This window comes from Martes martes (assembly GCF_963455335.1).
Source record: "Martes martes genome assembly, chromosome: 2".
Classification (NCBI taxonomy): Eukaryota; Metazoa; Chordata; class Mammalia; order Carnivora; family Mustelidae; genus Martes; species Martes martes.
The window spans coordinates 71,761,755-71,787,930 of record NC_137889.1 but is presented as its reverse complement, the minus strand read 5'-3'; the positions used below and the strand labels follow the sequence as shown (position 1 = coordinate 71,787,930).

The 26,176-nt window shown below is 35.3% G+C and overlaps 1 protein-coding gene across 1 annotated transcript in view; it reads left to right on the top strand.

The window, feature by feature from the left end:
- Positions 1-2,922: 2,922 nt before the first annotated feature.
- The window catches only part of ANXA10 (annexin A10), a gene marked incomplete at both ends in the record, with an annotated part of 80,094 nt that continues 56,840 nt past the window's right edge, over positions 2,923-26,176 (top strand). The window contains 3 exons of the mRNA XM_080796318.1: positions 2,923-2,931; positions 5,224-5,305; positions 13,890-13,984. Coding sequence (XP_080652444.1) covers positions 2,923-2,931; positions 5,224-5,305; positions 13,890-13,984 — 186 coding nt within the window. The remainder of the gene's footprint in view (positions 2,932-5,223; positions 5,306-13,889; positions 13,985-26,176) is intronic.

Here is a 26,176-nt window from a genome sequence, read left to right as displayed (position 1 = left end):
AATTACATTCAGTTAACTAAGCAATCTATATTTATTAAGAACATGTTATTTGTCTCAGTTCAGGGATGCACTGAATTTCAACTGGGTTTCCAAATTAGCTACCTATGCCACCCATATCACTTCTTTTTATTTCATCCTTCATGTTGCTTTAGGATATTACTACTGGAACTCAAATCAGATTAGTTTACTCTCACAAGAGAGTCTTGAGACACTGTGCTCCCATCTTCCAGATCACTTACTTGCTCATATGTAAGGCTGGGAAAAAATTTTGCCCTATCAAACTAAGAACACCTCCCTCCCCTGCATCCTCTTCTCCAGCCTCATTTTTGTTCATCCATCTCATTTACTTGTCTCTGTTCAGTTTTCCTAACATAAAGCAACAAATACGATAAGTATAACAAATTTTTAAAAATCTGCTTAATTCATGTATATACTGTATTTGTAAAAAACAAGTTTTATCATGTTTATTGTGTATAAAACCAGGTCATTCAGCCAAAAATGTCATTTTTTACAGAAATCATTTAAGTTAAGTGACATCACCGGTAGATGTAAACACTTTGAAAAGAAGTCTCACATTGAAAATCACAGTATAGGGGCGCCTGGGTGGCTCAGTGGGTTAAAGCCTCTGCCTTCGGCTCAGGTCATGATCTCAGGGTCCTGGGATCGAGCCCCGCATTGGGCTCTCTGCTCAGCAGGGAGCCTGCTTCCCTTCCTCTCTCTCTCTGCCTCTCTGCCTACTTGTGATCTCTGTCAAATAAATAAAATCTTAAAAAAAGAAAAAAAAAGAAAATCACAGTATAGATTTGATATACCATAGTCAAGGGACATAAAATCAAATTAGAGGGACACTATGTTATAAAACATGTACCATGTATTACATAATGAAATTACCAGTTTTAAGAATAGGTAGCAAATGGGAAAATATAAGGTACTGATTTTAAATAAAAATGCAGTAAGTTCCGAGGGGTTAGTAAAACAAGTGGTCAGAATAGATTCATTTCATCAGAGAGACTGGTGTTGGATATTAAGGAATGCATAGACTATGGTTGAGCACAAATTTTGGGAAAAATATCCAAAGGAAAGACCAAATTACCTTAAAAATTGATGAATATATACCTATATGTATATCACAGTCATTAGAAAAAGTTTTATGGCCCAACATAATTAATCAATTTTTTTCAAATAACTGTTTAATTCAGGGGACAAAACTAAAAACTAATAATTGACTGTTTCAATAGATTTAACTGGTCAGTTAGTCAAAATGATCATTAAAAGAATGGTGATTGCCAGGGCTTTGGAGGAGTATATGTGCTTGGTGGGTGCAGCGGGATTGGGAAATGTTGGTAACAGAGTACAAACTTCCAGTTATAAGGAAAATAAGTTTGGGGATCTAATGTACAGCATGGTGATTTTATTTTTTTTTCTTTTTTTTTTTCAGCATGGTGATTTTAATTAACAATACTATATTACATACTTGAAAGTTTCTAAGAGTAGCTCTTAAATGTTTTCATAAGGGGAAAAAAAGGCAACTGTGAGGTGGTAGATGTGTTAATCAACCTTACTGTGGTAATCATTTCATAATATATCCATATATTATATCATGTTATACAACTTAAACTTATACAATGTTATATATCAATGATCTCTTAATAAAACTGGAAAAATATTATCATTAATAGACAAAATCAATATTCCAATGACAAAATAAGTAAAAAGAACATTAATATGTACCGTATATAGAATAGTGTTGCTGACCTGAGCTTAAATGAAACATAACAATTGGCATAAAATTAAATATAATGGTTTACTACTATATTTAATAGTAAATACATTCAAATGGGTTATTATTATATTAAAAATAAATATAATAGTTTGCAATATAAATGGGCATAAATGACAAATGCTTCCTAGAAAAACTATGTTTTGTGCATTACTAAGCATTTATAATTTTCTTTACTTGTCTTAAATTTTTTTCTGAAACATCTTTAGTGTATTATTTTAATGCCAGTTGACAAGGAAATAAGGATTTGAAATGACAAAGAAGTTGAGAACTGTAATGAAAACAGAAAAAAGTAATTTTTACATTATATTGTAAAAATATGTTACACTAGTAATCTGTATAAAGATTAACAACAAAAACTCCAAAGGAAAAAACCGTGGAATTTTTCCTTTCACTTACAGATTGCGTCTAATAAATCACTATAAATATTTACAACCTCCTTTTTCTATAAATTTTAGAGCTTTTTTCCTTCTTCCCTATAAAAGTATATGCTTTTATTTTATAGCACTTACTCCAATGAAAATTCTGGAAAATTCTAGTCTAGCCAGTAATGAAATGCTTTATGGTAAACGTCTAAAACTGCCTAGATACCTTACACGTATTTAACAATACATCTTATTATTTCAAAAATATTCTCTCTTTTATACCTTTTTTAAAGATTTTATTTATTTATCTGAGAGAGAGAGAATACAGAGGGAGAGTGAGAGGGAGAAGCAGGCTCCCTGCTGAGCAGGGAGCCCAATGTGGGACTCAATCAGGACCCGGAGATCATGACCTATGCCAAAGGCAAATGTTTAACTGACTGAGCCACCCAGGCACCCCTTTTCTGTAGTTTCAAACAGACTTCTGGCTGATAGCAGTCAGCAAAATTAAGGTCACCAGGCAAAAAAATGGTATTATCCATGCAAGATTTGTCCAAACAAATCTTCCAAGTCCTAAAATAGGGGAAATAAAGTATCTCTTTTTCCATGCCTAAAAAAGAAAAAAAAATTATTTTCCCAGTGGGGAAGAATTTTGAGAAAGAGCTATGTAGACAAAAAAGCAGTGACAAATAGCAGAAAACAATTTTCACATTCAATATATGGCTGTTCTTTCAAAAGTTACAGCATTCATTTTTCTAGGATAACAAGATTCAAGGAAAAATGCTTCAGGTAAGGAGAACTCAACTTAAGAATTTACATTAGACCCTACTATTTAAAATTAATTTAACAAATAAAAGAAGAACCAAAGTCTATCTACTTAATAGAGTTCTGGTGAAACAGGTTAGTGGATAAAGGCGATAACACTCATATTGTTTCCTAATATGTAGCACACAGAATTGCAGATTGGCTCAAGAGAACTTAGTCTCTTGAGATCATCTTGAGATCATCTTGAGATCTCTTGAGATCATGTCCAATAAATTTGAATATCAGAAGCAAACTGCATGCACCTTAGCAATGTAAGATGCAGACCATATTCTTATTTTAATTACATATATCTGTCCATATAGGCTTTAAAAAAGGCATTAAAATATTATTAACATGGTTGTACTTAAGAATAGATACCACCTCACACCAGTCAGAATGGTTAAAATTAACCAGTCAGGAAACGACAGGTGTCGGCAAGGATGTGGAGAAAGGGGAACCCTCCTACACTATTGGTGGGAATGCAAGCTGGTGCGGCCACTCTGGGAAGACAGTATGGAGGTTCCTCAAAAGTTGAAAATAAAACTATCCTATGACACAGCAATAGCACTACTAGGTATTTACCCTAAAGATACAAATGCTGTGATCCGAAGGGGCATGTGCACACCAATGTTTATAGCAACAATGTCCACAAAAGCCAAACCAATGAAAGAACCTAGATGTCCATCAACAGATGAATGGGTAAAGAAGATACATTATATATATACAATGGAATACTATGCAGCCATCAAAAAAGGGAAATCTTGCCATTTGCAACAACGTGGATGGAACTAGAGGATAATATGCTGGGTGAAATAAGTCAATCAGAGAAAGACAATTATCATATGATCTCTCTGATATGAGGAATTTGAGAGGCAGGGTAGAGGTTTGTGGCAGGGGGAGGGAAAAATGAAACAAGATGAAACCAGAGAGGGAGACAAACCATAAGAGACTCTTAATCTCATGAAACAAACTGAGAGTTGTTGGGGGGTTGATGGGTTTAGGGATAGGGTGGTTGGGTTATGGACATTAGGGATAGTATGTGCTATGGTGAGTGCTGTGAATTGTGTAAGAGTGATGATTCCCAGACCTGTACCCCTGGGGCAAATAATACATTATATGTTAATTTAAAAGAAAAAAGAAAGAAAATATAGCCATATCACAATTATTGTGTGGTTTCCAGTCTACTTCAAATAAACAACTTCATCATTAATATTAATCAAATGAAATCCAAACTGAATTTTTTTTTTTTTTTTTAGTTTTAACCCAAGTGAACAATATTCTTAGTCACTCAAAATCTTTTCATAAATATTCTGGTATAAGTATATGTATATTTCTTGGGCTAGATACTATGGTGCAATCTTAATTAATTCTCTACTGTTAGAAAATGGGCACTAGAAAACTTCACCTTCTGTTAAGACACCATTCTTATAGAAGAGCTTTGTGAATGCCAGAGTTCTCGAGGGCTAGTAGACCCATTTGCTATGGGAAGGCATTTTTTCCCAATGTTCCTGGACACACTAACAACAAACAGGGAGAAGCCCCATTCTTAATAAATTTTGACTGATGGTTCTCCTGTGCTGAGTGTGATGTTATGGTGCCTAGTCCTGACTGGCTCTGTCTGAAATAATAGACCATGTGGATTCAAAGCCTAACATAAATGTGCTGCCATTTTTATTATTAGCAAGAAAGAAAATTTAAATGGAATATCAGTCAGGTTTTTATGTTTTACTTTGCAGCTGCAAATTCCAACTAAAAAATCTCTGCCCTATCTATATCACCCAGATTTTTATGAACCTCATAATCCAAATTCAAACATTTCAATTTTCTCTAATATGATTTTAGGGCCCCTGATGTGGAAAAAAGCTGTGGTGGCAAGTGCTACTTCTGATCCATATAAATGTCATGAATTCCCCCAATAGAGTTCTCCCATTCAGTTTCTTTAAATAGCCACCAATTCCTAAGAAAATGTTCACTACTTATTACAAAGATTTATATTTATTTGATTCTCACATTTTCTACTGTTGGTTCTAGTATTTCAAATTCCTAGATGGAATAGAGTCAATATAATAGAGGTCATTGGATTTTTAAAAATTCTATCAATTTGCTCCATATTATTAACATACAATTAACATATTTGTTTGATAGACTTGTATGTGTGTCTTAGAGTAATTTAAACATATAGATTGTTTTTGTTTTCATTTATCTGCAAAAAAAAAAAATGTTCAAATATTTCTTATAAAATACTGCTATCTCTTTCTCATTCACTCTTCCCATTAGGTTCAAGGAACCATCTTCCCAGCTCCAAATTTCAATCCCATAATGGATGCCCAAATGCTAGGGGGAGCACTCCAAGGATTTGGTAAGCCTGATCATTTCTATCATCTTTTTGTAATTTTTTTTCACTCTACCTTGTTTTAAGATTGTAATAATACAGGTGTAAAAAGTTGATGTGTAACAGAAGGCAAATTCAGATTAAAACAAAAAACTGGGCAAAGAACTAGAATAAGAAGGAAAATAATAGAAAAGGACAATCATGGTGAACCTATTTGCTCTCTCAATTGCAAGTATGATCTTGAGATGCTTTTCCCTTAAATCCTTAAATGTTTCATCACTAACTACATTAAATGAAATCCCAAACCAAAAATCATCCTAGAAAAAAATCTTTCTTTGCCCTTGTTTACTAGCCATTTATTTACTTATTTGTTTGTTTATTTGGGGGGGGGTGTACTTCCATTTCCAGCCAAATCAAACTTTCTGCTCTTCCCCAAATTGGATCTGTTTCCTCATCTCTATAAAACTAGTCCAATAATCCCCTGCCTGGAATGCCATTTCTTCTCCTGTTACTTTGCATCCAAATTATTTTCAAGATTTTGTTCAAATAATTCTTCCTTTTTAAATTGTACTTTGGGCACTCCAAACTCAACCAGCCATGCTAACGCCCAAGGCACCCTCCCCTGCACTCCTGTGTCACTGATCTCATTTTCATTGTGCTTGTCCTTTTGTGTCACTGCAGACTTCAGAGTGCTCCCAGAACATGGAGTCTGGCATGCGGGTGCTTAATAAATGGATATTCAATGAATAAAACTAGAGTTCAGAAAAGGAATGTAGAGATAAGAGAGGAAAACTGTTGAGTTCTTTAAAAAAAAAAAATCTTTAAGAAATGAAATGGAGCTGGTAAACATCCATATATTTTCCTTAACTAAAACTTGTTTGAAGACTTCTGGTGAGCATGAAGATAAACACTGAAATTTTGCATAAAGCATGCAAAACCTTTTTTAAGAAAGCAAGCTCTTAACTTTGAAGACAAGATCGCCTTTATGAGAACTGTACTGTGTGTGCCTGTGTATGTGTGTATGTGAGCACAAACAGATGCATGCATGCTCATTTTCATGTTTTATTCACTAATAGAATCTCACAGGAAAACAGTAAAGGACTTTAAACATGCTTTCTAAAGCTGACTTTAGGAGTTTGTGATGCTTTCATGCCTTTTAAAATCTAGTCACCACTAGAAAAATAGAGGCAAGTTAGCAAAAAGTTATGGATTAACTTTGTCTTCAGGAGAGTCATTTTTGCTTTAAAACTATACATCAATCTATTCACTGAAAAAAATTTTCTTTGCTCCAGTTTCAATTCCCCTGTCATAGCAACTTTAGGGTCCGAATGTGGATTCATTTTGACCATTGTAAGTTTTTGCTTGTCAGCGTTTTAGACTGAAGAATTTCAGGGGGTTTAGGGTTTGATTGCATACTGTCCACTCCAGCATTGCAGAGCCAGAACACATCTCAAAATGCTTTGAAGTCTATCCATCCTGATGACCCTGGCGAAGTGTAACTTAAAAAAATAATTATTAATGTTTTCCTTGGCTACTATGAGGGTTTTTTTTTATAGTTTTAGTGAGATATAATGGATATCTAACATTGTGTAAGTTTAAAATGTACAATGCGATAATAGGACAGGGGTGTGTGTGTGTGTGTTTGTGTGTGTGCACGTGTGTGTATATAGTGAAGTTATTAACACAATAAAGCTAATAACGTCTCTTTACCTGACAAAATGATAACTGTTGTTGTTATTATGGTAGGAATATTTAAGATTTACTCTCTTAGCAACTTTTAAGAATACAACACAGTATTGTGTTGATCCTCAGAACTTATTCCTCTTATAATTGAAAGCTTGTACACTTTGACCAGCGTGTCCCCATTTCCCCACCCCTCAGCCCCTGGTTGTTTCTATGAGTTCAGCTGTTTTAAATTCTACATATAAGTGATATCATACAATATTTGCCTTTCTCTGACTCATTTCACTTAACATAATACCCTTGGGATTTATCCATGTTTCCTCAAATAGCAGGGTTTTCTTCTTTTTTATGACTGAATAATATTCCACTGTATGTATATGTGTGTGAGAGAGAGAGTCACATTTTCTTTATCCATTCATCTGTTGATGGAACTTTAGTGGTTTTCACTACAGTGAATATGGAGGTGCAGGTATCTTTATGAGATAATGAATTCATTTCCTTTAGATAAACACTCAGAAGTAGAATTGCTATATCATTCTGTTTTTAATTTTTTGAAACACTTCCACACTGTTTCCCATTGTGGCTATACCAATTTACATTCCTACCAACGGGAATTCCCCTTTCTTCACATTTCTTATTTTTTTGATAATAGTCATTCTAACAGGTATAAAATGATATTTCATTATAGTTTTGATTTGCTTTTCCCTGACAATTAGTGATGTTGAGCACATTTTCATGTACTTATGGGCCATTTGTATATCTTCTTTAGAAAAATGTCTATTCAGGTTCTTCACCCGTTTTTAATTAGATTGTTTGTTTTCTGCTATTGAGTTGTATGAGATTCTTATGTATTTTAGATATTAATCCCTTATCAGGTATATGGTTTGCAAGCATTTTCTCCCTGTCTGTAGCTTGCTTTTTCTTTCTGTTGTTTCTTTTGCTCTTCAGAAGCTTTCTAGTTTGATGCTGTAGTTCCACTTGTTGATTTTTTTTTTAAGATTTTATTTATTTATCTGACAGATAGATCACAAGTAGGCAGAGAGGCAGGCAGAGAGAGAGAAGGGAGGAAGCAGGCTCCCCGCTGAGCAGAGAGTCCGACGCGGGGCTCTATCCCAGGACCCTGGGATCATGACCTGAGCCGAAGGCAGAGGCTTTAACCCACTGAGCCACCCACGCGCCCCCCACTTGTTGATATTTTTGACTTAGCTGCTGTATTTTACTTACAAAAATCAGAAAGCAAAAAAATACTCTAAAGCAAATGAAAATGAGTAGTTTTAACAATAGTTGTCTTAAGTTGTATAAAAATTCACCAATCACTCTAAAAGGGAATAACCTTCAGTTATAGTCCTTGATAGTTCAGTCCAATATCTAATTCCTTACTATTAAAAGCTACTTTCCCAATCTGTGCAGCCTTAGAATAACTGTGTTTATTTTGTCTCAATTAACATATGTAATTTCCAAATCATCCATGTGAGATGCTGGACAACTAGAACTATTTTTAACCTACATTCCTAATTCTTGACAAAGCTACATACAAGTCAAAATTAATCTTTTTTGGAACATTCAGTGTTATTTAGAATGGACATTTTTGCTTTGTTCCTGATCTTTGTCCCCTTTAAGTAATGTTCCCTATAGGTTTTGCTGAGAGTTTTCATCTTGAACAGGTGTTAGATGTTGTAAAATTTTGTAAAATGCTTTTTCTTCATCTGTTGATACAGTCAACAGTTTCTCTTTTTTCTTGATGTGATGAATTATGTTAACTGATTTTTCAAATGTTGAGATAAGACTTGCACACCTGAAATAAACACCACTTGGTCATAATGCACGATTCTTTCTATACAGTGTTGAATTCAATTTGCAATTTTTTTGAAGAATTTTTATATCTGTGTTCATGACAGATATTGGTCTATAGTTTTCCTTTCTTGTAATGCTTTCTCTGATTTTGGTATTAGAATAATACTAACTTCATAGAATGATTTAGGAAGTATTCCCTCTGCTTCTATCTTCTGGAAGAGACCATAAAGAAACAAACAAAAGAATCATATAATTTTATTCTTTAAAAGTTTGGTAGAGTTCACCAGTGAACCCGTCAGGGCCAGGTGTTTTCTGTTTTGACAAGTTATTTAATGTGTGTTTAACTTCTTTAATAGATATAAGCCTATTCATATGTTTATTTCTCTTTGTGTAAATTTGGGTAGATTGTGTTTTTGAAGAAATTAATCCATTTCATCTATAGTATCAAATTTATGAGTACAAAGTTGTTCTTAGTATTCCTTTCTTATCCTTTCATATCCATAGTATCTGTAGTAACATATCCTCTTTCATTTCTGATATTAGTAATTGTATCTTCTCTCTCTCTCTCTCCCTCTTTTTTAGTTAACTTGGCTAGGGACTTATCAATTTTACTGATTTTTTCAAAGAATAAGTTTTCAGGTAAATTGATTTTTCTCTATTAATTTATTGCTTTCAGTTGAATTAATTTCTACTCTAATTTTCAATTTTATTTCCTTCTGCTTACTTCAGACTTACTTTGTTCTTTTATTCTAATTTCCTAAGGTGGAAGTTTATATTCATTAATTTAGGTCTTCTTTATTTCCCACATATTTATTCAAGGCCATAAATTTTCCTCTAAGTATTTCATTGCCTCATTTCATAAATTTTGATAGCTTATATTTTCATTTTCATTTAATTTTTTTAAAATTCTCTTGAGCCTTCTTTGACCCATGTATTATTTACAAGTGTGTTTTTTAATCCCCAAGAATTTTAGGGTTTTCCAGCTATCTTTCTGTTATTGATTTCTGGTTTAATGACACTGTGGTCTAAGAACATAATTTGCATGGCTTCTATTATTTTAAACTGGTTAAGTGCTGCCTCCTGAAGGTGCACGGGAGAATGAGGCACAAACAAGTCAGCTGAAAGAGAATGGGAGCAGGGGATGAGTCTTTTCTACTCCCATTCTATTGCAGCTCACTTGTTTGTGCTTCATTCTTCTCCCGTGCACCATTAGGAGGCGGCAGTTAAAGTGTATTTTATATGAAGTCTATCTTAGCATTACAGGTAAGCTTGAGAACAATAGATAATCTGTTGTTTTTGGATGAAATATTCTATAAATATCAATGATATTAAGTTGACTGATGATGGATGATGTTGTTGATCAACCATATTCTTATAAGTTTTCTGCCTGCTGGATCTGTCCATTTATGATAAAGAGGTATTAAACTCCAGATAAAATATTGGATTCATCCATTTCTCCTCTCAGTTCTATCAGTTTTTGCCTCATGTATTTTGATGCTTTTTTATTGGGCTCACACATATGAAGATTTATAATATCATCCTGGAGAATTGACCTGTTTATCATTATGTGATGGTTCTTTTTATCCCTGATAATTTTCCTTCTTCTGAAGTCTTTTGTGTTAAAATTAATAAAACAGCTCTTTTTTTTTCCAATATGTTAGCATAGTATATCTTCCTCTATTCCATTATCATCTATCTCAGCACTATTCAGATATAATTTGAAATTTTAGAAATAATTATTTTCTTGCTTAGTAAACCCCTTTTACCTATTTGACCATATAGTCAATGTTTATTATTCACTGATTCCACACTTGCCAATTTGTCTACTTGCTAAAATTCATTCATAACACCAAAATCAACATTTGCCTTGCTTTCATGGTCATTAACAGATGTATGGAGAGACGTGTAAACTTTGAGTTACCAGAGTGCATATTCCAGCTGAGATTAGACAAGATGATGTTCTGTCTTCTTGTTTCAGTTCTCATACTATAAATGTGTTCTTTTTGTGGTCAATTTAATGCTACATAATTTTTTGTAGGTCTATATTTTTTGTTGATGATTATGTTCTTCAAAATGCCTCCCAAATGTTGTGCTGAAGTGCTGTCAAGTGTTCCCAAGCACAAGAAGAAATATTATTGAGAAGATATGTACATCAGCTAAGCTTCGTTCAGAAATTAGTTCTAGTGCTATTGGTCATGTTAATATAGTACATAGTACATCCAGAAAAAAGATAAAATTCACTGATCTATGGATGAAGCTGTCCAGAAAAATGCTAAAGTAACATCTGTTCTATGTTATAAAGCTATGGAAAAGCAGCTAAATTTGTGAGTTCATGAGATAATAATTGATAATATAAAAAGTAGTGATCAGCTCTCTTTTGAAAGTAGTGATACATGGCTTGCATGTTTCAAAAGGTGATACAGCATAAAAACTGTTAAACTTTTAGCTGAACAAGTTCTGTAGATCAGTAGGATATAGAAGAATACCTCCTTAAGATTATTCTTTAAAAACATCTCTTAAATTTTATACAGGAAAAAAGCATGTGAGAAAAAGACGGAATTCAATGCTGAGGAGACAGGCTTGTTTTTATAAGGACATTGGCAAACAAACATACATGTTGTAAATGGCATTTCTATTGACAAAAATATTGTGACCAGAGGTTACAGAAATCTAACTGTATATTCCCCTGCAGAGCAATAGTTCAATATCTATAAATTCAATGTTCATAACAACTTTGTAGAAAACTACTACAAATAACAAGAATCAACCGTGTATCATAGAAGCCTATAATATTGCTACGGTTTGTTATACCAGGCTTTTCTGTTAAACCAGGTAATAAAAATTATCTAGAAATTCTTGTCAGAATACAACAGGATAGGAAAGAAAAACTTAAAACAATTGTAAAGAAGAAACAAAATTCCTATTATGTGCAGAGTATACCATTTGTATCTAGAAATCTAAGCTGATCAAATAAAAAGTTATTAAAAATTGTGAGTACAATAATTTTTCTGAATACAAGGTAATTTTATGTTTATAAATTTTTTACAAATTCAATATCATTTATTTAATTTAGCATTCTGTGTTAAGAAACAAAATAAAAACAAAGTAAATGTCAACATAAATGAAAATATGAGAATTTTTTAACAAAATTAAGTCTCTTGCCATTTACAAAAACTCCACAAACCTTTACTAACTCTTTCAGAAAAGAAAAACACTGAAATAATTTAGCAGATAGTGACAAAAAGACAACTTTTTAAAATTGATTCCTAAATTTAGTTATTTTAATTAAAAGTTCTTAACAAAGTTTTGAGATCCATATCAAATTAATCTGAAATATCCTGGTAGAATAAATGAGCAAGAATTGCTATGAACACTGAAAAATAGAGATTCAGTCAGAGAGGTAAATTGTACATAATCTCAATAGAACAACACAAAATACAGAAGAGTATAGTAATTAAATAAATGTAAAGACAGTAAAAATGACAATGGATATAACTGAAAATTTTTCTGTTTATTATCAAAAATGTCTTCCCTTTGGAATTTCCATCATGCAGTTAACAGACTCCATAGAACTATTTAGTGTCCTTTGAGTCCAGGCCATTAACCAGCTAGCTCCAGGGCAATACATTGCTCTATACCTCTCACAAACCATAAATCTCAGTGTTTGGAGCCAACTCTATTCCTCCTTCCTTCCATTTTACACCTTCAGATCATTCCTCTCACCTATGTAAAACATCCTGCTCTCCCTTTTGTTTCACAGGCTCAGTTATGTATGTAAATCCTGGTGACTAGCCTTCATTCACTGGATATTTCAGTACCTGACTCAGCTTTCCTAAGAACCTAAGGGCACCCAGGATAGCTTTAATTTTCAAAAAGATGATCTGCTTAATATCCTAGCCATTCAATTCCTTTTTCTCCTCTTCATTAAATGTCTACTTTTGTCAAAGAAAAATTGTACCATACAGAATTAAACATGCAAGGAAGACTTTATTCAAGACAATTGCAACAGAAATCAAGACTTTACAATAGAGGAAAGAACTCAGTTCCTCTGAAACAAATGGCAAGAGAGTTTTTAAGGACAGAGGGAGGTGGGGGACTAGTTGAAAAATACTGGAGAATACCAGGAGTTGGGGGTGTTTGTCAATGCGATTAGGACATCTGTGTTTGCTAATTAGTTCTTAAGAAAGTTAGGATCCTACCCTCCCACACAGACTAGGAGATAGGGATTCTTTCTTGATGATTATATTTCAAAGAGATGGCTCCCAATCTTTTGGGAAAGACATTTCTGGATTGTAAAACTGGCAAGTGATTGGCAGATTTATATCTCAAAAAAGTAAAGAAAAATTTACAATTGCAAGTTTTCCAAAGTAAATGCTCTCAGAAAAGGGGGATAAAAGGCATGCAGTCAGAAAGAAACCTGTCTAAATTTTATCAAGTTGAGGGAAATGTTAAGGCCTTCTTGGTCACTCTACTATGACTATAATTAGAGCTAAATTTGTTTAAACTCGTTGCATATTTCAGTGTTATACCAGTACAGTGTGTTGGCATATAAGGAAATAAAGGCCTCATACATCCCAGAATCAGCCTTGGTTATAGGAAAAAGAGTCCACATTCCACGCCAACAATAAGAGGTTCACACAGTCCCTCAGAAGGTTACACAGCCCTTGTACTTTCGTACTTCCCTTCTCCATTACTTTTCCTTCTTCTGGATGTTTTGAACTGTAGCTGTTGTTTTTGTCTTAATGCATGTTCATTATAACTTACATCTCCTTAACTGTAAAATAAGAAAGATGTTGTACCCATTTAAATACTAATCAGCTTAAAGGTCAAGGAAGCCTTTTTTGGTGGGTTAGAGAGGTGGTTGAAGAAAGACCATATTTTTTATTCTTCTGTATTTTTTAGTTGGATCTTTTTAAAGGAAAATCTGTAGGCATAACACCAAAATGAGAGATAGGAGGAAACTAGCCTTCATCAAGTATTGCTCTGTGATTTCCAATTTTAGTTAAAATTGCTCACTGCTTTAAAGTACTATCAGGGATAATGCTTGCACCATAGTTTTTGATCCTTAGATAATGGCTTCTTCCAAACTACAGAGTAGCAACTTTACTAATCTTCAAATATTATTCTTTTCCAGGCTGTGACAAAGACATGCTGATCGACATTCTAACTCAACGCTGTAATGCACAAAGGCTGATGATTGCGGAGGCATACCAGAGCATGTATGGCCGGGTAGGGTCTCTTCATCGTGACCTGTTTCTAGGGCAAACTCCTGGGAAATCACAACCCTTTCAGAAAACAGATACTATTATTCTTTTCAATCTCAGAGATTACAAAGATCTCAGACTCTAATGTATGTCAGAAACAGTTCCTATGCCTCTAACATGTTCCAAGGAATATAAGAAAGACGTATCTATGTGTGAGGCATGTTCACACTTACAGTGACTCCATCAGTCCTTTCTCAAAAATCATTCAGCTTCATAAAATGAAAGTTCTGATAGTCTTACACTGCTAGTTGGTCCAATTAGGCTAAAAATGTTGCGCTGGAAACACCCCTGTGTCAAGCTTTAGGGAAGGCATAGAAAGGGCTAATGATCACTAGGTCAAAAAAATAAGATCTTTCCTGCAATTCTCCACAGGTCTTCACCTAACTCTCAACCAAAGTGAATTCTGTACTAGCTTTTCTTCTCACAGCATGCTGTTATAGAGACCATTAAAAAAGAATGGCAGTTAAAAATAGTTTAAGGCAATAAAACTATCCATAGTGCTTTAAAGTAATCACATTCTAATTTCAAAGCAAGTACCATTAAAGATTCCTTTCTTTTGTTATGCATTTAAACCACAGATTCAGAACAAAAACTCTTCAGGCCAAAAGGGCCTGAAATAGCAATTACTTTGTCAACTGAGCATTATTGATGAAACACTATCATAAAACTTTCTCTGTAGAGTTAGCTCTTATAAATTCACTCCATCTCTAAACCTCAGTCTTTGAACACCTATAATACATGAAATAAAGGGTAGTCCTCTATTGTAGAATAAATTAATAATCGAAGATACCACTACAAGTTATATTAGTTGAATTTAGCCATAGAAGGAAACCAGTTTTTTTTTTTTCAGGTTAACTGCTACCGTAGCTGTTCCCATGATAACAGTGCTAGTTTTCTTTTGAAAGAAAACATAAAAACTATAAAAGTTCTAGCATCACTAATCTAATATTATCTAATATGCATATCGTTATAAGAGTGGTCATTTTTCAGTATTTTTAACTCAAAGGTTTGCATACATCTTTGCATTTTATATATCAGGTTAATTTAGGTTGAAGGCATTACTTTACTATAGTCTACAAAATTACACTAAAGCAGATTAAAGCATTAAGAAATGAAGTACTTAAACTTAAGGAATAAAAAATCCATTAAACAATTTATACCCTCAAAGGTCTCAAAGTTTGTTAAACTCTACCTCTGCTGAATAATCCATATTGTGTGGAAAAGTTTGTCTAATAACACAATCACACCAATGGAAGAGAGCAAGTCATGCTGGTCCCTTTCCTCTAAAATACCTTTGTCATACAATCAGTCTTCAAGCCTTGAAAGTTATCTTTCTTCTCACATTTCTCTCTTTTTCCCTCACTTATACAGTCTTGATTCATTTGGTACCCAGACTAATGTGAACCTTGTAACTGGTACCTCCTACCTTCATGCTTTCCCGTTCTCATCTATCCCCACACTGAAGCACGAATGATTCCAAATCTAGATTTCTGCTTTCCTCATTCGGTCCCTGAATGTTTATCGTATTTTTGCCTCACAAATATCCACAAGTCCATGGAATAAACCAATACCTTCCCAGCGCATACAAAGCTCACCTGTGTTTCTGTTCTCCATTTTATTCCCTTTCCCTCTTCTTCACACAGTTATAAACTACCTGTACTTCTACAAATTAATTGTGCCTCCTCCCTTTCCTTTAATCAGGGTGTTCCATCTACTACTATGTCCTGACTCTCCCCTCCACAAGCTGTATAACTGCTCATCTTCCCAGACACTGCACACTTCCTCACACCACTAACCCTAAACAGAATGGAATGGACTCATGCTGCTACTGCACTCTTTATATAACTTCCCCCTCAATACCTAATGACACATTAGTGAGCTTGTTTATATGTGCTTCCCTTACCAGAATTTAAATCCTCAAAAGGTGGACTGCATTTCATACAGAAAGTTTAGCACAAGTATCTATCTAACATGCCAAGATTGCTTAATTATGTTTGTTGAATGACACTGTGACTGTACAGTTTTGGCTGCTCTTATAAACCTTTTCTGCTGTCACACTCACCCTCTGCCCTGGGCTAGGTACTTTCTGCTGGGGTCCCAGAATCCCCTGTGCATACCGCTACCATGGTCTTGACACACTAGGTTGTGTTGGTTTACTTTTTTCTCTTGATGACTAGACTGTAATCCCCTAGAAAATCAGGGACCAGATTATTTGCTACTATCCCTCCAGAGCTCAGTCCAGGGTCTAACATAGAAGATGAATTTCATTACAGAATAAGGGAATCTAAGAAATTATATCTTGTCTATTTACATTTTTGTTTTAAAAAGTGGAGGGGACATCCACTTATATATACTAAAGTATTATCTACTTTATAGTTCTGTTACCTTCTGCTATCTTTCCCTTTCTGTAGTGAGAGTTTATAGATTTCCTATAAGTTAGTCTTTGATATTTTTTATTTTTTATTAATATGGATAATTAAGATTTGACAGAATTTATTTATGTATGTATGTATTTATTTATTTATTTGGCTGCTGAGCAAAGTGCAAGTCTAGGCATGCTTCTTAAATACTTATTTCTCGGTATTTTACATTAATGGAGAGCTGCTAAATTTCATCAACTTTTTCTCACCCAAAGCACACTAATCCCTACACTCAAATGAAAAACCTTTTGGAATGCCTCTGACTGACATATCTATCAACATAATTAACGAGGTCATTCCTGATCTTTCTCACCAAAGTAAAGTACTTTACTGTAGCCTTGCAGTGAAACCAAGGGAACAATGAAACACCTCTGGGGCTAGGCGGGGAAACTACATATCTGATAAGTTTAGCAATTAGACAATGATTCCTGATTGGGGTTCAAATTCAACCTTGCAGTAATTTATTCTCTCAGTGTTCATCCAAAACAGGGATAATCAGCTCTGAAATATCCTGGCATCTGGAATTCATTAAAATTGTGTTGTTGGTTATATAGTTTAGTGCAGAGGCTAAGTTGCCCTGAGTCACACAAAGTTAGAACTTGAACCAAGGTTATCTGACTCTAAATTATGTCTTTCAAAGTTTCCCAATATCTTAACTGAATAAACACCAGATGTAACAAGAGCAGGTATCTATCCATACTGTTAACTCTTTCATATTCTTCAAGGCTTTGCTCAAAGTCAGCTACTCAGGAGGGCCTAATCTGATTGCCCTGTTTAAAACTGTCACCCACCCCAAAGCCTATGCCAGCATCCCAGATCCCTTCCCCCTGTTCTTTACTTTTTCCTATAACACTCACTGCCTTCTAACATACTACATAATTTACTTATATATAATTATTATTTATTGTTCGCCACCTCTCCCTAACATAAGCCCCACAAGGAGAATAATCTTTGTTTTGTTCACTAATGTGTCCAAAGCACTTATGACAGCGGAAGGCACATGGTTGGTGTATCCCCTCAAAATTTAAATGTTGAAGCCCTAATCTCCCAAAGTAACTGTGTTTAAAGATAAGGCATTGAAGGAGATGATTAAGGTTAAATGAGGTCATAAAGGTGGGGCCCTAATTCTATAGGACTGGTGTTCTTAAATGAAAAGAGATACCAGCAGAGTGCATGAACAAAGGAAAGACCATGTCACCATACCACAAGAAGACGCCATCTGTAGGCCAAAAAAAGATGCCTCACTGGATACCAGCCCCGCCAGTACCTTGATCTGGGACTCCCAGACCTCAGACTGTAAGAAAATAAATTTCTTTGTTTAAACCACCAGTATGGTCAGCTGTTAGGGCAACCTGAGCAGACTAATGCAGCTGATACTCAATACAGAGATGTGGGAAGAAGTTTAGATGGCAGAAGAGCAGGGGTACCCTAAGCTTGCCTCATCCCTCAAACACAGCTAGTTAAATATCAAATCATTCTGGATACCTAAGAAGTTGATCTGAGGACTGAGAGAGCAAAACTACACAACTAGAGATAGAAAATCAGCCACATCGTGGAAGGCAGGAACAGAGGAGAGTTGCTTTGGGGGAAAAGAATCATAGGTGTTGTGAAGGGGAGGGAGCCCTGATCACAGAGAAGTGAGAGAGAAAGAAAGAGAGAGCAAGAGAGAGCACACACAGGGGATTGCGCAAGAAAAGTTATTCCCCAAAACCACTGACTGGAAAAAGGAGACTGACTATCTGTAAGTTTTTATAAACAGTGGAACACAAAGTCTGAAGTTTTGGTGGCCCTCCCCATCTCTAGAGTCATGCCTGATGGGCTTGGCTGTGCTCTGGTGGTGGGAAAGGAATGTGGAGACCTGGGAGTGGGCAGCATGGTCAGAGGATACCCTGGGCCACACAGGGAGAAACAGTTTCCCTGCTTGGAGTACATTTGGGAGTGGTGGCACAGCCTCTCTAGGAACAAAAACACTGGTGGTGTCAACATGCTGCCCCGTTCCCTAGCATAGGAACAAAAACACCAGCTGGGACAACAAACCTTGGTGCTGGTTTTTTGGCTACACTTTACCATAAACTTAGAATGGTTGAGGGCTGCCTGGGTGGCTCAGTTGGTTAAGCATCTGTCTTTGGCTTAGGTCGTGATCCCAGGGTCTTGGGATTGAGCCCCACCTCAGCTCCCTGATTATTGGGGATTCTATTTCTCCCTCTCCCTCTGCCCCTCCCCCCATTCATGTACTCATGCGCTCTCTCCCTCTCTCTCTCTCAAATAAGTAAATAAAATACTAAAAAAAAACAAAACACAAAAACTTTGACAGTTGCATGGTTGCACAACCGAGTTCTGGGACAAACCGGCACCAGCTATAGTGGAGCAAGACCTTCCCCCCAGGGGATCAGCATGGGTCCCTATCCCACAGATCTCTAAAATTTGGAGTTGTGAAACTCAGCTGTGTGCCCGGGATAAAACACAGAAGTACTGTGTGGCCTGGCAGGTAGGCAGACAGCTCCGATGCAGGCAGGGTGAAGGCAGGGGTCTGACAGAAGCCAGAGACACAAGAGAGGTACTTGTTTGATCTTCTGTGAGGGCATTCTGGAGAATAGCAGATGCAAACTCCCTGCTCTGTGGACAAGAGAGCAAGAGACTGGTACCATCATTTCCCAACATTTTCTCCCAACTGACTGACTTCAGTGAGCAAAACAGTGCCACCCAGTGGAGGCTGGAGTCATTTACATCAGCTCCCCCCCCCCCCACCCCCCGCACCCTTCCGGTGTATCTCCACAGGGCAAGTCCACCTGAGAATCAGCACAACATGACCCACCCCCAGAAGAGTAGCACAAACTTCTTGCAAGCACCAAGTCTACTAGAGTGCTGCAAAAGTTCAACCCTAGGGGAAAAAAAAAAAAAGTTCAACCCTAGGGAAAATAGAATCTAGCTGTCTTTTTTTGGTGAGCAGGGGGGAATGGGATCAAGGTTTTTTTAATAAGCAGACCAAAACACACCTAGGATCTGGCTTTTATTTTCTTTTTCTTTATTTCTTTCTTTTCTTTCTTTCTTTCTTTCTTTTTACCTCTTAATACAGCTATTACTCATAGGAGCCAGTATAAAACAAACTTTCCTAATAATCACACACACACACACACACACACACACACCTACACACACACCAGTGACCCAAACAAAATGACAAGATGGAGGAATTCACCCCAAAAGAAAGAACAGGAAGTCATGGCCAGGGATTTAACCAATACAGATACAAGTAAGATGTCTGAACCAGAATTTAAAACAATAATTATAAGAATACTAGCTGGGCTTGAAAAAAGCAAAAAAAGACCCCAGAGAATCCCTTATTAAAAAGATAAGAGCACTAAAAACTAGTCAGGCCAAAATAAATGTTATAACTGAGATGTAAAACTGAATGGATGCAATGATGAGAATGGACAAAGCAGAAGAATGAATCAGTTATTATAAAATTATGAAAAATAATGAAGCTGAAAAAAAGAGGAAAGGAAGGTATTGGATCACAAATCTAGACTTAGGGAACTCAGTGACTCTTTAAAGCACAATAACATTCATATCATAGGAGTTCCAGAAAAAGAAGAGAAAGAAAAGGGAGCATCAGGTTAGCTTATAGCTGATACAGCTTATAGTTCAGCATATATCTGAAAACGTCCCTAATCTTGGGAAGGAAAAAGACATTGAAATCCAAGCAGCATGGAGAACTCCCATTAAATTCAAAAAAAGCCAGCCATCATCAAGACATATTATAATCAAATTCACAAAATTCACAGACAAGGAAAGAATCCTGGAAGCAGCAAGGGGGGAAAGCCCTTAACCTACAATGGAAGACAGATTAGGTTTGCAGTAGATCTGTCCACAGAAACTTGGCAGGCCAGAAGAGAGTGACATGATACATTCAATGTGCTGAATGGGAAAAATATGCAGCCAAGAATACTTTATACAGCAAGGCTGTCATTCAGAATAGAGAGAAAGATAAAGAGTTTTTTACACAAACAAAAACTAAAGGAGTTCATGACCACTAAACCAGCCCTGCAAGAAATATTAAAGAAGGCTCTTTGAGTTGCAGGGGGAGGGGAGAGACCAAAAGCAACAAAGACTACAAAGGAAGAGAGAACAGCACCAGAAACACCAACTTTACAGTTAACACAATGGCACTACATTCGTATCTTTCAATAATCACTCTGAATGTAAACGGACTAAATGCTCCAATCAAAAGACATAGAGTATCAGAATGGATTAAAAAAAATGAAGACCTATCTATATGCTGCCTAGAAGAGACACTGTATCATAAATTATGGGGGGTTATCTATCAAGGAGATCTAACAATTATAAATACTTATGCCCCTAATTTGGGAGCACCCAAATATATAAATCAATTAATAACAAACAAAGAAACTCATTAAAAATAATATGATAATATTAGGGTACTTTACCACCCCATTTACAGCAATGGATGGATCATCTAAGCAGAAAATCAACAAAGAAATATGGCTTTGGATGACACACCAAGCCATATGAACTTAAGAGATCTATTCAGAACATTTCATCCTAAAGCATCAGAATACACTTTTTTTTTTTTTTGAGTGCACATGGAACATTGCCCAGAATAGATCACATACTGGGTCACAAATCAGTCCTCAACAATCCCTCAAGAAGACTGAGATCATACCATGCATATTTTCAGACCAGAATGCTATGAAACTTGAAGTAAATCACAAGAAAAATTTTGGAAGGACCAAAAATACATGGAGTTTAAAGAATATCCTACCGAGGAATGAATGGGTTAACCAGGAAATGAAAAAAGAAATTTAAAAATACGTTGATGCAAATGAAAATGAAAGCACCACAGTCCAAAACCTCTGGAATACCGCAAAGGCAGTTGTAAGAGGGAAATGTATTGTAATACAGGCCTACTTCAAGAAGCAAGAAAAGTCTCAAATACACAATCTGACCTTATTCCTTTAGGAGCTAGTAAAGGAACAGCAAATAAAGCCTAAAGCCAGCAGAAGACAGGAAATAATAAAGATTAGAAAGAAAGAACTATATAGAAACAAACAAACAAAAATAGTAGAACAGATCAATGAAACTAAGAGCTGGTTCTTTGAAAGAATTAATGAAATTGTTGAACCCCTAGCCAGATTTATCAAAAGGAAGAGAGAAAGGAGCCAAATAAATAAAATCACGAATGAAAGAGGAGAGATCACAACCAACACCACAGAAATATAAACAATTACAAGAGAATATTATGAAAAATTACATGCCAACAAACTAGGCAATCTGGAAAAACAGACAATTTCCTAGAAACATACAAACTACCAAAACTGAATTAGGAAGACACAGAAAACCTGAACAGACCTATAATCAGCAAAGAAATTGAATCAGTAATAAAAATCTACCAACAAACAAAAGTCCAAGGCCAGATGTTTTCCCAGGGAGATTTCAACACTTAAAAAAAGAGTTAATACTTATTCTTCTCAAACTGTTCCAAAAAACTGAAATGGAAGGAAAACTTCCAAACCCAATCTTTGAGGCCAGCATTACCTTGATTCCAAAACCTGATAAAGAGCACACTAAAAAAAGGAATTAAAGACCAATATTCCTGATGAATATAGATGCAAAAATTCTCAATAAGACACTAGCAAGTCAAATCCAACAGTACACTAAAATGATTATTCACCACGACCAAGTGGGATTGATTCCTGGGCTGCAAGGGTAGTTCAATATTCACAAGTCAATCAATGTGATATACAACATTAATAAAAGAAAGGTTAAGAACCATATGATCCTTCAATAGATAAAGAAAAAGCATTTGACAAAATACAGCATCCTTTCTTGATAAAAATCCTCAACAAAGTCGCTATAGATGGAATATACTTCAACATCATAAAAGCCATATCAAAAAAACCCAGAGCTAATATCATCTTCAATGGGGAAAAACTGAGAGCTTTTCCTCTATGGTGAGGAACAAAAGAGGGATCCCCACTCTCACCATTACTATTTAACATAATACTGGAAGTCCTAGCCTTAGCAATTAGACAACAAAAAGAAATAAAAGGCATCCAAATCATGAGGAAGAAGTCAAACTTTTGCTATTTATAGATGACATGATACTCTCTGTAGAAAACCCAGAAGACTCCACCAAAAAATTGCTAGAACTAATACATAAATATGAAAAATTCACAGGATATAAAATCAATGTACAGATACCTGTTGCATTTCTATACACCAATAATGAAGCAGCAGAAAAAGAAATCAAAGAATCAATCCCATTTACAATTGCGCCAAAAACAATATAACTATAAATAAACCTAACCTAAAAAAGGTAAAAGATCTATATCCTGAAAACTATAAAAACACTATAAAAAAACTGAGGAAGACACAAAGAAATGGGAAAACATTCCAGGTTCATGGATTGAAAGAATAAACATTGTAAAATGTTCATATTACCCAAAGCAACCTATACATTTAATGCAAGCCCTATCAAAATACCAACAGCATTGTTCACAGAGCTAGAACAAAAAATCCTAAAATTTGTATGGAACCAGAAAAGACAATAAATAGTCAAAACAATCCTGAAAAAGAAAACCAAAGCTGGAGGCATCAAAATTCCCAGACCTCAAGTTATAGACTATAAAGCTGTAGGGATCAAGACAGGTATGGTACTGGCACAAAAACAGACACATGGATCAATGGAACAGAGCAGAAAATCCAGAAATGGACCCACAACTCTATGGTCAACTAATCTCCGACAAAGCAGGAAAGAATATACAATGGAAAAAATACAGTCTCCTTAACAAATGGTGCTGGGAAAACTGGACAGCAAAATGCAGAAGAATGAAACTGGACCACTTTCTTACACCATACACAAAAATAAATTCAAAATGGATGAGAGAAGCAAATGTGAGACAGGAAACCATCAAAATACTAGGAGAACACAGGCAGCAAACTCTCTGGCCTTGGCCATAGTAACTTCTTACTAGACACATCACTGGAGGCAAGGAAAATAAACACAAAGATGAACTATTGAGACTTAGTGAAGATAAAATCCTCTGCACAGTGAAGGAAACAATCAACAAAACTAAAAGGAAGTCTATGGAATGGGAGAAGATATTTAAAAATAATATCTAATAAAGGGTTAGTATCCAAAATCTATAAAGAACTTATCAAACTCAACACCCAAAATACAAATAATCCAATTAGGAAATGGACAGAAGACATGAAGAAACACTTTTCCAAAGAAGACATCCAGATGGCTAACAGACACATGAAAAGATGTTCAATATTACTCATCATCTGGGAAATATAAATCAAAACCAAGATGAGATTCCACCTCACGCATGTCAGAATGGCTAAAATTGACAGCACAGGGAACAACAAATGTTGGTAAGGATGCAGAGAAAGAGGAGTCCTCTTGTACTTTTGGTGGAAATGCAAACTAGTTCTGTCACTAAGGAAAAAAGTTTGGAGGTTTCTCAAAGAGTTAAAAAATAGAGCTACCCTATTACCCAGCAATTGCACTACTAGGTATTTACCCAAAGGATACAAAAATGCATATTCAAAGGAGTACATGTGTCCTGATGTTCATAGCAGCATTATTGACAATAGCCAAACTGTGGAAAGAGCTCAAGGGTCCATTGGATAAATAGATATTGGATTAATGGATAAAGCAGAAGTGGTATATAGACACAAAGGACTATTACTCAGCCATCAAAAAGACTGAAATTTTGCCATTTGCAATAATATGGATGGAGCTAGAGTGTGTTATGCTAAGCAAAATAAGTCAGTCAGAGAAACAAAATGCCATATGATTTCACTCATATGAGATAAACAAAAGAGAAGAGGAAAAAAGAGAGAAAGAGGGAAGGAAACTATAAGAGACTCTTAGCCATAGTGAACAAATTGAGGGCTGATGGAGGATGGGTATCAAGGAGGGTACTTGTTATGATGAGCATTGGGAGTTATATGTAAGTAATGAATTACTAAATTCTACTCCTGAAACCAATATTACACTGTATGTTAACTAATTAGAATTTAAATAAAATTTTGGAGAAAAAAAAAACAGACATGTGAATGTGTGAAGAGTTCAAGTTCACTCTTCAGACCCATCTTGTTCTCATAATACTTTTTTTTTCCTATTATGTCTCAGTTTCATGGTTAAAAATATCGACCTTGAGCTATCAATATACCTAGGAAGTAGCTGGCTAGAAAATTACCTTAGCTACTTACAAGAAGCATTATGATGTCACTAGCACCGGTAATAGGTGTGACATCTTTTCATCTACCCTCACTTTTACTTTAGAAGTGAGGGGTGGATACAGTTTTAGTCTCAAAAGTTTAAATTCATTATATAATTTATCACAGATCAATTAAGCATGAAATAAGTAATTTAAAATGGTACAATCACCTTATCTTTCAAATAAATAATGGATTAGATATACTCCTTTTGGTGAACCTTTACTACCAGGAAAATGATTTATAATTTTAAGAAAATACTCTAGAGAATCAATCAAAATTTTATAAGTTTAGAAAAACCTCTGTATATGCTTGTTACAGCCTGAGCAATTATTTATATTTAAAATAACATACAATGTCTGCCAGAGAGGGATGGAGGAACAGGGAACTGGAGGGAGGAAAGAAGGGAGGAAAGGAGGGAAGGAGGAAGAGCGGGAAGTAAGAAGAACGGAAAAAGAAAATTAGATACTCCTAAAGCTAGGCCTAATTAGTCTTCAAAACACTCTCTAAAACAGTTCCGTAAATTTATACTCCCACCTGCAATAAATATATTATGGTTCCCATTTCCCTTAAATCTTCATAAAACTTCTGAAGTTGTGACCAATTTTATAGATATAAATGGGATCTCATTATGGTTTTAACTTGCATTTTTCCCTGACAAAATGTAATGTTGAGCATCTTTTCATGTTTTTTTAACCTCTTGGTTTCTTCCTTTTTTAAATTAACTCTATATTGTCTCATTTTCCTTTCAGTAGCTTGCCATTTATTGATTTGTATTTATTTACAGTTTGGATATCAGTTATTTCTTGTGTATGCAGACTATAAATACTTTCTCCAAATATATGGATTAATTCAAATTATGTTGTTGTACAATCTTCTGTCAAAAACTGTGAAAGGTAATGAGCCTTTGACACCCAAGATAGCAAGATAACCAGCCAAGATAATCATAGATATCATTAGAAGACAGGAGACTCCTGAGTCAAAGACAAAATACAGTTTATCATTCGCAGTCATAGTGGTTGCCAAAATGTCAGAATTTTTGTACCAGTTCCCTGAGCCTCAATCCCAAAAGTCAAGGCAAAAATGACCAAATAACACCTGCACATGCAGTGGGTTCTACTGCAGAAGAGAAACCATGAGATTAGAAACTTCAGCCAGAATGGATGGCTACCCATCACTCATCTCTGTTTCATGATGCTAATTATTATATAAACATCCTTGGAAAGCTGGTCTAGAACAAAGGCTGTCAGTGCCTCACTCTGTGTAACATTCAGAAACATGAGATCTACAGAAAATTGTCTTCCAACAACATCACCTCTCATTTCATTTCACTACATTCCATTTTCACTATTGGCTTTTTTTTCCTATGAGCACACCAGTCCCCAGGCCATTCCTATCATTCTGACTAACAAAGGCTAAGACTAAATCCATCAATTTGTTTCATACAGTATTTAATTATCAAAGAATTCCAAGCAGCAGGGGAGGTCAAT